Genomic DNA, 12729 nt, shown 5'->3' with positions numbered 1-12729 from the left:
AGCTGACTGAGCCACCCAGGCTCCCCTCCTTACTGATATTTTTAAATTCTAGGAGGTTAACAAATCCATGCCTGGTAATTCTGGGGTACCTCTGGGTCTTCTTCTCTTGTCTGATGCCCGTGCCAATTCTTATTCATGTGTTGTTGTTGTATGCCTACTTATGTTTGATGACACGACGAATATTGTATTTGAAAAAGTATTTGTAGAGCACATAGAATGACGTTTCTTCCTCCAGGCAAGATTTCTATTTGCTTCTGCCTGGTGCCTGAGGGGACTGCTAATCCGGAACTACTACTTCTAAATCCAGGGCAATCTAGTCCACCCACGTAACTTGAAGCAGGGCTGCTTTCCTTCACACTTACTTCTAGGAAATATCCCGCTGAAGTCACAATTCTAAATGCAGTGTGGTGTGCAGACACCCTTTCCCTTGGACCCCAGTGCGCTGGGGCTGGTAATAACCATCCAATCACTGAATGTTCCCTGGGTGAAAGAGGCTCCAATGGTTGGGGTTGGCAGTGTGAATCTCCTTCTTCTGCCACATCTTAGCCTGGCGACTCCTCACTTATTTTTAAAAATGTTTTAAGCATGATACTGTTTTATTCCCCACTGCCAGGAGTGAAAGCAGGGTCCTGGGTTCCCTTTGCTTCACCCCATCCTTCAGATCTCACACTGGCTTTAAAAGGTTATGGTAAATATGGCTGTATAATGTATATTCTGGAAAGAAATTGTAACAGATGAAAAATAGTCCTGTCTTCTCTTCCAGTTTAAAAAAAAAAAAAGCTTCCAAGTTATTAATCATGGGGCCACTGATCTGAAAAATTCTACCACTTTCAGGGTCAGGATCACTAAAACTAATCACACAATACTCCATAATCTCTCAAAGAAAATTTTATTGCTGGAAAGACATACAATGTTTTTGTATACAAAGTTCAAAAATGTGGAAAAGTTAATATTTACATTTTCCATACAGTACATGATAATCTTTTTATGCTTTAATAGAATGCTAAATAGAAAAAACCCAGGAGCATCAGAAAACCTTAAGGTATAACACTTAATTTGAAAACAAAAATTAGGAAAAATAGTTAATATTTTAAAGTATGTAATATAAAATACATTTTGTTTATCTGGACTACATTTTTTCCCCCATTTGATTGGCACTAATATTGCTAAACACACTTTTAAATGTTCGGCAAAATCCTATGTAAGTGCAGAAATGACATCTACGTAATGTCTGAGAAAGATACTATATAAACTTTAGTATTCTAAAAGTTAAAAAGTTAAAAAAAGTATAAGCAACTGTAAATAGTCATAAATATACAATCTTGAGTGGGCATAAAACTTTTTTTTTTTTTTAAAGAAAATCAATTGCACTTGGCTTAAATTCTAAAAGAGTAACATTTCATCTAATCCTTTAGAACATGTTATTTAAAACTGTAGAAGGATCAGTGAGCAGCATAACATAATCAACGGTGGATGTCAAGCACCTTATTTTAGAGGCACAGCAGATCTATGAAATTCCTAGAGCAAGACTCTATAAAATTCACACAGGGAAGATAAGGTGGAATAAGCGGACTTTTAAAGGTGAATTCCCATGACAACACCTTCTGGTGTGTCAAATATTTTTTATACTGTAAAAGAATACTATTTTTCAATTTTCTTAGAAACTCAGTGTAAAGGCTACCAAAGCAGTGTTAAAATATCGAGTAACATAAAAATATTTGAATAGCTGTTCCAGGATTTCTAAGAAAAGTTCAAATACATATAAACTTATTTTCAAATATATAAAAAAGATACAAAGATAAGTTTTAAATACTTCAGCAAAGAAATATCTTGATTTCATACCATAAAAGTAAAACAGCATATAGTACACATCTTAAAATACTTTTAGCAAGAGGAGAATCTTCGTAAATAGAAAAAGAAGATTCCTCTAACTCCCTCCTCGCACACAACTTAAAAAAAATATTATTAACCTGCACATTTCCGCTTTCTGGGTATATTGCCATCGTTAACCTCTGTGCGAAACAAATCCCCTAATTCTCAGAATCCATCGTTTCCAGTGTAACAGTAGGTAAGGTAGCTGTCAGTGCAAGAGAACAGAAGAGTGGTGTTGATAAGACAGCGTGCTGTCCGCTCCAGTGTCACATGAATCCACTTCTCAGCGATGGGATCGCCTGTTTTTCAAGTATCGGAGTGACCGCCAGCGGCCTGCTCTTTTCCACCTCCCGAAGCTGAGTGAACGAGCAGGGACGTGGAGCCTTTCAGGCTGCCTGGCTCCGAAGAACCTGGGACCTGCAAGCCGCTGCTCTGCACCGGGCCGGTCTCGGGGACCTCACTTTTTGGAGTCACCCTAGGTAAAAAGACGAAAGCTGACACACACACAGACCAGAGCACAACTGTGATGCCCGATGTCCTTACAGCTGCTACCCACTTTCCACGAGTTTTATTCCCAACCAGTATCCACCTTGATCAGAGGACAGTTAACTACAACTGTGTGTGTGTACTCTAACACCTCAAAACACGTTTACTTCATGTTCAAATACAATTTTCGCCAACTTCAGAAACTGCATTAAGGACCACCCGGGCACGGGCCGGACGTGGCGTATCGTGGGGAATACAACTCATAAGACAGGATCCTGCTCTCCGTTTAGCAATATTTTCCTCATTTCCCACCATGGGTGAGATGTTGTGTAATTCCAACACAAAGATGAACTGGACCTCAGCTCTGCCTTTGAGGAATTTACAAATCGAATGGAGTTTTAAAGGCACATGTCTAACTATATCCAGCATGCAAAAGCTGTCACAGGAACACAAGGCACATTTGGTCTAGTTTGGGAGGGTGAGGTGAGAAACCTGGAGACCTAAAAGTACTTAGCTGTCAGCATTCTGGCTAATTCAATATTTACCTGTGTTTGGATCACCAGTGACCGTTTGGAAAAATTCATTAAAGATAATGTCAACGTCCTTTCATGTCCAGAAAATAAAAAACCTTTTATAATCATCTTCACATAAAATGACAAATGCCTTTTAGTACTATCATACAGTACTGATTAAAACTTAATAGCCTGTATTTCAGAAGGATGGTAAACATTTCCCTACATATACATGCGGTCCTTAACAATTTACCACAGAAATGAACATTCCTACTTGAACAACATTCACGAAGGCTCTTTTCAAAGCTGAGAATTAAAGTATCAAACAGCACGTTTATAGGCCGAACCCAAACTTCCTTGGATGAAGTGTACGGACGCACCATCTCCTTTCCAGATGCGCTACGCTCTAATAAATACATATATAATGCAGTATTCAAAATAGTCCTGATTGAAGATCGCAAAATCAAAGCTCACCTTCCTTCACTCCGCGTACTTTCGGATACACTGATCTTATCATTCCCGTTGCCTGCCCGGCCTTTCCCGTCAGCCTGTTCTCCACAGAGTTTGGAGCTGGATGCTGCTGGGGAGGCAGGATCCCCACAGTCCTGTTCTCTTGATCTGGGGGTGCTCGCTCCATCTGCTCTCACCTCCCTCACTGATGTTTCCGGGGAGGTTTGTATTTCTGTCAAAGTTTCTTGTCCTAAGTAATCGTGGTCCGTGATCGCTACTGCGGAAGTGCCGTGATTGGCCGTGGCACCTGTGCTCGTTCCCATGGATTTGGAAATGACCTTCAGCTTGTGTGAACTTGGTTTGTAGTGCTTCTTTTTGTGTTTAACTTTAGAATTGTGCTTTAAGAAGAACTCACACGACTCCTGTAGTACTCTTCGACTTTCACTGATTGGACTGAGAGAAACCAAGGAGAGGGTTGAGTTGGTAAGTGTTAAGTGTCACATAGTAGAAACCAAAAAGCGTATCCTATCTTGTGCCAAAAAACCCTAATCGGTTAAGAATTCTAAATGATTTCTACTTGTAAAATCTGGGATTATAAATACTAGGAGATAGAAGTAGATTGTCATGGAGTGAACTCTTTTGTGCATACGTTGTTAGTTGCCTTTGTCAGCATAAATAGATTGGCAAGGAATTAGGCAAAATCAAAGGATGAGGGCCAGGAAACTTATAGCGGCATAAAGTAGGAGACTATCTGTGTATCGCATATAAATACGTCAAATATAAAAGTAAACCAGAGGAGAAAGGACGTAGAATATAATTAATGGTCGTTGTTAAATTCAATGATTTGCTTTCTAACAATAAAGCTAGCAAGTTATAATGAAGTGAGTATATAAATACAGGATAGATGTGTCATAACAGTGCAAAAAAATTAAGTCCAGTTAAATGCAATTTTTAGACTTCAAAACTTAGAAAAGATCTATAGTTCTGAAAATTTTACCACAAAAAAAGTTTATTAAACCAATGGGGAACAGTTTAAAAAACTCTCTAGTACATTGTTGACAGGAGAGAGTGTACATTGTATATAACTAAAACGAACTCATAAATATAAGTCTACTATCCTGTTATACTATGTAAGTTTAAAATTTTACCATCTTGAGGCAAATAAGTGACATTTTAAGGCAATACTGTGTGTAATAAAATATAAAAGTAGTAAATAATGATCATATAATATATTTGAATCATACTTTATAGATTTCCTTACATATATTTGATCCCACTTAGCCTTTTATCACTGATTTTGAAAAATTACTTAAAATGCTGCACCCAAAATAATCCAGTGATAACAGTTATAATATTAAATATAAGCCAGGGAAAGAAAATGCACAGTTTACACATCTTTCATACTTCAACAGAATACTACAGGCCAAAGACTATTAATAACGGGTGCCAAAATAAAGTAGAGCTCTCCACGAAAAAGATTTCCAAACTTGAAACAACAGTTGATATAATGAAACGCCAGTACGATGAGGACTTGAATAGTCCCTTGGTATTTGTTCTACTTAAAACAACATCAGATAATTCAATAGGTTCTTACTCTCTCTTGCGATTTCGTCTAAAAAACCCTGCCCACTCCGTGCATGTCTTTTTGCTTCCAACCCAGAAGACCGCAGAGATGCCAACAATTAATGTCATCAGATATTTTATCATAAATAAAGCCAATTCTGGTCGAGTTTCTGTTCTGGCCTACAAAAAAGTGAATAATAAAAATGTCAGTGATACATTCAGAGTGGAGAGCAGTCTATATAGTCAATGTAAAACTTGAACAAAATATCAATCTTCGGTCTGTTTTAGTATAGAACATTTGACATAGCATAATATAATGAATAGTGCTACTTTAAGTATAATACATTCTTCACTGAAGTTCTGAATATAGAACTTTCATCTGGGTATCAAAATATATAGCTAGAAAGGAAAAAAACACCTAAATATATTTAGGAAGAATATCCGAAATCTTGGTTTGATTTCCCAGCATTTTCCACCTCTAACTATAGCAGCCTCTTATAATTGCCAAAATATTTGGCTCTAAGTATTTATCTACTTTCTTTTATTATAGTCTACCAAAAAATTATACTGAAACCATTGGAACAACATACTATTATAGAGTATGCATTGTTGATGTTTGTTATAAAAATTTGGTTGGTTGGAGTGAAATAAGTATCTGTATAATACAGTAAAATAAGTTCTGTTTTTGTAAGCGTATACTAAACAAAAAATGATACGATAATATGATCAAATTAAATATACCCAAATATAACATGATCATATACCCAAATATAATATGATCAAATTAAAAATACCCAAATAAGGTTCCCACCACTGAAGAATGAAAAGCAACTCCCAAATCAGAAGTTACTTCTCTTTTTTTCCCTGTGACAGACCCGTTCTTCTGTTTCTGTTCCTCATTATTATTAATCTGCCTTTGCAACCAAATTTACTTTTTAGAAGAGTAGCTAGAGGAGGCACTTTACTACTGTAAACAAAGCCTACACTTGAGGAAAGAACTCTTGAGACACTGACCCCAGTTTCAACTGATGCACAGGGAATCATCCCCTCTGTCTACTGGATTTTCTTATCTGAAATCTAATGTCATGTTCATGATTAGTTCGAGTGTATTTCCAGGGAACATTCTCTATGTTAAAATTAAACAGTGAACTAATACAAATGCTCTCTTACCTGATAAGGACACGGGATGTGGTACTGACGACAGTGGTCAGAGACCCAAGTTATCTCCCAGGTCATCCTGTTCACTTGCTCATAGACATAACATCCGAGAAGTGTCACTAATGGTACAAGATACAGGCCACTAAAGACTCCAATTCGAATCATAAATTTTTTTAGTTTCTCTTGGTTCCGGCCATCATGTTGTATAACTTGTCGAACATGATTTAAGGAAATAATGCCAGCTAAAAGAAGAGACAGCCCAACAAACACACAAAAGCACAATGGCAAGAGCACAAAGTAGCGAGAAGCATCCAGGTCATATAGGCCGACAAAGCAAACGCCACTAATGTTGTCTCCTTCAACTTTGTTCATAGCAAGAAGCATAACAGTCAGAAAACCTGGTATTCCCCACGCAACAGCATGAAACCACACGGCTTTTTGTTCAATGGCTTCACAACTCCATTTTCTTCCTGCAGCTAAGAACCAAGTAATGGTAAGTATCACCCACCACACGGTGCCAGCCATTGTGAAAAAATACAAAAACATAAAGAGAACAGTGCAAGCCTTATTCTGAGATCCTAGAACTACTGTGTCACCGAGTTCTAGCTTCTCATCTGCCTTATTGCAGGCTGTGCGATTGCCTAGCAAGAATCCTATAAAGTACATCAGAGAGACAATGCTGTAACAGACAGAGTAATATATAATTGGTCTCTCTGGGTATCTGAATCTTTTAACATCAATTAAGAAAGTAAGGAATGTGAACAGGGTTGCACAAAGACAAAATATTGAAACTATTCCGATAAAACTTTTTGCGAACTCTAGCTCATCACTTTTAAAATACATGTTAGGGCACGGAGGTGCACACTGGTCAATTCCCAGAAACTTATAGCCTTGTCCCCCAGAAGTCTTAAGATGCCTGGGACACCAAAATCCAATGTCTCTTTGGACTTGCTCTGTTTTCTTCTGAGGACCAAGAAACTGTGTGTGTGGATCAAAAGTTACAGGAACAGTCTCATCACAGTATTGCAATCTGTAAAAATTATAAAAATTAAATATATAGAGTCAACATTTTGACCGATTCACTATTTTAATGTATGCTTTCTAACTATAAAATATTTCCTCATGCATTCATAATTAATGGGAAGACACACAACCTGAACAGACCATAGGTTAGAGCTTTGAAGTTAACTAAAAACTTGTGGTTGTTAGGCCCCAGTGCACTCACATATACTTAATATAAGGCATGTGAACATTAAAATTCCCGTACTCAAAAAACAATTTTTATTTTTTAAACTTTATTTTAAAGGAAGCTCTACACCCAAGGTTGGGCGTGAACTCACAACCTGAGATCAAGAGCTGCATACTTCACCAACTGAGCCAGGCAGGTGCCTCTAACTAGTAATTTTTAAGTAATTTCTCCTTCTGAGACTAAATATTTAAGAAAGCATTTATCCTAAAAACAAGGAATTTATCTTAGTTAGCAGCCTCAAGACAGAAAAGTGCTGGGGCACCTGGGTAGCTCAGTCGGTTAAGTGTCCAACTCTGGATGTTGGCTCAGGACATGATCTGACGATTTGTGAGTTTGAGCCCATGTTAGGTTCTGCACCGACAGCATGGAGCCTGCTTGGGGTTCTCTCTCCCACTCTCTTTCTGCCCCTTTCCTGCTTGTGCGTACTCTCTTTCTCAAATAACCTTAAAAAAAAAAAAAAGTGCTGGCTTGTCTGTGTACAGCATTTGGAGTATAAGTCTTGGGGAAAGTCACTTTTTTTTAGTGCCTACAGGTAAAGTAGATCAGCCGTAGAACTAAGGGGATAGCAGCTAAAACTGGCTGAAACGAGCCCCTTCTGTTTCCAGGACTGACAGGGTAGAGTTCTCTCACATCACCGTTTTGTTTCAGTTTGGCTGTTTTTGTTTTTGTTTTTTTAATGTTTATTTATTTTTGAGAGAGAGAGTGCAAGTGGGGTACGGGCAGAGAGAGAGAGAGGCAGACACAGAATCTGAAGCAGGCTCTAGGCTCTGAGCTGTCAGCACATAGCCTGATGCGGGGCTTGCTTAACCAGCTGAGCCACCCAGGCACCCGGCTGTTTTTTTTTTTTTAATTGAAGTACAGCTGACATACAATATTATGAGTTGCAGATGTATAACCCAGTGATTCGACATTTGTATACATTGAGAAATGGTCACCACAATAAGTCTAGTTACCATCTGTCACCTTATAAAGTTAACACAATGTTACTATATTCCCCATGCTGTACATTCTATCCCCATGACATGTTTATTTTCTAATTGGACGTTTGTACTCCTTGCCTCCCTCGTTTATGGGCAGACCAGAGTGATACACAGGTATATTTCTATTTTGTGTAACACTTTATCACTCAGTAGAGTATCTACACACCAGTATTAATTGGGAGGATCTATATGGTTTAAAAATGAGTGGGAGTTTTTAACAAGGAAACAATTTATGTATTTTATTTTACTTTTTAAAAGATTTTATTTTTAAGTAATCTCTATACCCAACGTGGGGCTTGAATTCACAACCCCAAGATCAAGAGTTGCGCACTCCACGGGCTGAGCCATGTTAAACAAGAAAACATTTAAAATACTCTTTAGATAAAAGTAGAAAATAATATGTATGCCCATAAAAAGAACACATATATCTACCAGCATTTCAAAACTTATTATGTCAATTTTGCTTTATATCTTTTAAAATAAAACAATATAACATTAGAGATCGGGTGGGACCCCTTTCTGGTCCTATTCTTTCTTCCCAGAAATACTCATCACCACAAGTTCAGTTTTCATTCTCTTTATGAATTTAAAAAAATTTTTTACTATGTTATTTTCTAACCATAATGTTACATAGTATTATTTGGCAGGTTTGAATTTTATATAAATGATATCATGCTGTATATATCCTATCTTAGCATCCTTTTTTTTACTGAACACTGTAATTTTTGGATTTCTGTGTTTATAGATATGGATCAACCATTAATTTTGTCAACTGTATAGTAGTAGTTTAATGTGTACGTATGCCACAGTTTACATTTATTACACATTCTTCTACAATGGACTTTCATTTTTTCCATTTTTTAAAAAATTAGGAATAATGTAGTAATCAATATTCTTGTGTATGGTTCCTTGTTTCTGTAAACGTTTCTATAGAAGGGGACCACCTACAGTGTAAGGTATGAACATCCTCAACTTTGTATGATCAAGTGTTCTTAAAAACAATTATGCATCTACTGGAAGTATATGACTTCCACAAAGGTTCTATACTTTATTCTACAGATAAAGAAACAAAAATGTAGACACAGCTTCCTCCCCAGCTTTATCATTGTATCCATAGAATATTTCAAATTAATGATCCCCCAATGTCTACAGAATAAGAGACCAAAGTAATTAATGAAGGTCAATGAGTAAAAAGGTCACTGAATTGATAATAAGTTCATTCCCTCCCAGTTTGGGTCAAAGGCACCATTACATGTTCTCATACAGCTGTGTACTTCTCTGTTGTATCTAGCATGGTTATAATTTTATACTTATTACTGTAATTATTTGATTACTATCTGTTCCTTCCACCCCAAAGTTCCCACTGTAAGTCTGTTTTTGCTCACCATTGTGTCCAAAACACTTATCACCCATTAAGTGTGCAATATACATTTTTGAAATAAATAAGGAAAGCCTGTCACAAACATTCTGGAAAACTAACACCAACATTAAAATATCATTGGGAGCTTTCAGTTGAAAACATGACTTACCTATCACATTCAAGTTCTTCAGGCCATCGGATACCAAAAGTGTCAATTAACTTTTTGCAATCAGAATACACTTTCTCACAAGATTTACGACAAGGTGGAACCACACGAATTTGTTCTGTACAGGTTGGTACAAAAGCTTTGCAAAGGAAAGTTTCAACATTTGGTGAACATTCCAAATTTGCAAGAGGAAGAAAAAGCTATTAAGGAAAACAACAAGATATGGTTAGAAAACATTTTAAGAGCCAGTGAATGGAATTCATTTACTATTTAAAGTATATACCTTTTCACTTATACTCCAAAAGAATCTTTGCCTCACTCTCAATACAGTATAACTTTTTTCACTTTTATTTATTTATTTAAAGTAATCTTTGTACCCAATATGGGGTTCAAATTCACGACCCGAGATAGAGAGTGAACCAACTGACCTAGCCAGGCACCCCTCAATATAATCAAATTTTAAGGAGATAATTTCAAGTTAGTCTGTTAGACTTATGAATCCTTCATATACAATGGAATATTACTTATACATTTTTCAGGAAGACATGCTAAGTCAAAACAAATCAAAAGCATGAGTTGATTGCTACGTGAAATAAACTACAATATTCAATTTATAAGCATATGCTGAATACCCTAACACTGTACTGAGCACTCTAGAAAATGAAGGAATGTTTGGGGCGGAGCATGAAAAAGGCATGAGGATCACTAGAGTGTGTACATGCAGGGCAAGAAGCTCAGTGTGGCTAGAACATAAGGTCAAACAGTGGCATTAAGTGTAGAGAGTGAGGTTGGAGGGGTACACTGGGCCTGATCCTGGAAAGCACAAATAGCCTGCTAAATTGCCTGGCCTGGATTTTCAAATCCAGGAATGAAATCCTATCGGAGAGTTTTAAGCAGGGAGTATCTCTAGAGTCTGATTGTCAACTTATGTAACTTTTCTGTGTTTTAGTTTCTTCACCTGTAAAATGGCAATAATAATAGTACCTGTCACGTAAGATTGTTATGAGTACTGAGTTAATAAATATAAAGCACTTCGAACAGTGTCTGGCATATAGTGAGCACTCAATAAACTTTAGTTACTGTGAAGATTACACTTTATAAGAATGCAGATGGGTTCTGGATAAACCTGCACATTAACCACATTATGTTTGCCTCCTTTCTCTCCTCATGGTTCCTCACTAAAATTATAATGAAGAATAAAAGGTTCTAACCCATTAGTACATGAACAGGAGAGACTACACTAGCAGATCTGACTTTTCCAAAGAATAAAAGCAAAATAAAAAAGAAAGCCCCAGCCTTCCAAGACAGAAAGCTATTACAGGAGTGAAAAGTGATTTAATGGGATTCGGGGTGGACTACAAAATAGGAGTGGAGGGATTCAGATGACAATGAGTGGATGTGCCCTAAAGATTCTGAGAGTCTCAGTTCTTTGAAGTAGCAAGTAGCACAAAAGGCCAATATTGTAGGACTGTTTACTAATCAATTTCTCTCCATGCCATCCCAACTCCAACCCCTACCCCAGAAGCCAGATGACTACTGCATTCTACCAGGAGAAATGGAGCTAGAGATGTTCTAACTTGGGGTTTCAGTCACAGAGCCGGGCAGGGATATGGCACAAGGTGAAAAGAGGGGGACTGAATAACTATCTACAGAAACACGGAGCCCTCATCTTGTTCCTGTTCTGTTCAGGCACATACCCATCATCCCCATTCTTTGAAAAAACTCAACGATTTTGAAGAGCTCTACATAATGACAAAAAGCCAGTCAACTTTGAGCTCACCCTACTATGAAGCCCACCATTCGTGCACACGGACCTTTTTAGTGTGCCACACACGTACAACTGGGCAGCCAAGGATCATCAGGCATTTGAAGAAAGCCTCCCATATCAAAAACAGACCAAAACAAGCAAGCAGATCATTGAATATTTGGAGGAAAGAGAGATTATGCAGGGAACAAAGGAAAATAAATTACAAAACAAAAACCTAAGTATCTTAAGTGAGAAGTTATTGCATCCGTTTAAAAAGAATAGCATGCTATGGAAAATTAAAATAAGACAGCTCAAATAAAAAAACTCTACAGAAGGACTAGACGTTAAGCTGAGGGAAGAGATGGACAATCGGAGAGAAAATCCTCCCAGTCAGAGGATCGGTCCAAGTGTCCAACACATTACCACAGGAGTTCTAGAAAGAACAACAGGGAAAAGGGGAGTGTAGATGATAATCAAATGAAGAATATAAGACCATTTCTCAGAACAGAAGGGTACTAGCTCCCAAACTGAAAAAGCTGGCAACACACTGCAATCTCACTACTAAAACATTTCTGGACCAAAACTTCAGTCAATTAACTTTCTTTTACAGAAATCTCTCTCACATTCTCCTCTCTTTCAACATCCCAATTCCAAACCTACGCTTCAGTGATTATCCCATCACACAAACTTGTTCTATTATCTCCCACCATAAACACAACACAACAAAACAGTATCTTTCCTTGACTCCACATCCCAATCCCCATCCACTCATTATTTTTCTGTTCTCCTGTATAGAACAACTCCTCAAAACAGTTGTCCTGACTTTCTCCAATTCTGCTCTTCCCATTCCCTCTTGAGCCCTCTCTCCAACCATCCTCATGCTTCAGTGAAACTGCTTGTCATGGCCACCAATAAACTCCATGTTGTCAAATCCAATAGTCAATTCTGAGTCCTCATCCTACTCAGCTCTCAAGAGAGTTTTACATAATGGATCCTGCCCTCCTCCTGAGATACTTTTCTCAACTGGCTTCTAGAATACGAATTCTCCTGGATTCCTACCTAGTTATTGCTGTTCTTTTTCTGATCTTCCATTTCCCAATTCTAAATATTGAAGTGCTCCAGAGCTCAATCCTCAGACCTCTATCTTATCTATACTCACTCCTCAGGGGAAACTCATCCTGAACCA

General features: G+C 37.6%; 1 protein-coding gene across 2 annotated transcripts in view; it reads right to left on the bottom strand.

The window, feature by feature from the left end:
* Positions 1-873: 873 nt before the first annotated feature.
* FZD6 (frizzled class receptor 6) overlaps positions 874-12729 on the bottom strand; it is a 44604-nt gene continuing 32748 nt past the window's right edge. For both annotated transcript variants that reach the window (XM_058698745.1, XM_058698746.1), the window contains exons 3-7: positions 9800-9996; positions 6054-7071; positions 4915-5063; positions 3345-3773; positions 874-2347 (exon numbers count right to left, since the gene is read on the bottom strand). In XM_058698745.1, coding sequence (XP_058554728.1) covers positions 2179-2347; positions 3345-3773; positions 4915-5063; positions 6054-7071; positions 9800-9996 — 1962 coding nt within the window. In that variant the 3' untranslated portion in view covers positions 874-2178. The remainder of the gene's footprint in view (positions 2348-3344; positions 3774-4914; positions 5064-6053; positions 7072-9799; positions 9997-12729) is intronic.

Source organism: Neofelis nebulosa, chromosome 14 (genome assembly GCF_028018385.1).
Source record: "Neofelis nebulosa isolate mNeoNeb1 chromosome 14, mNeoNeb1.pri, whole genome shotgun sequence".
NCBI classification, from domain to species: Eukaryota; Metazoa; Chordata; class Mammalia; order Carnivora; family Felidae; genus Neofelis; species Neofelis nebulosa.
Note: the sequence above shows the minus strand (reverse complement) of the source record. Positions and strands in the feature narration are given on the sequence as shown.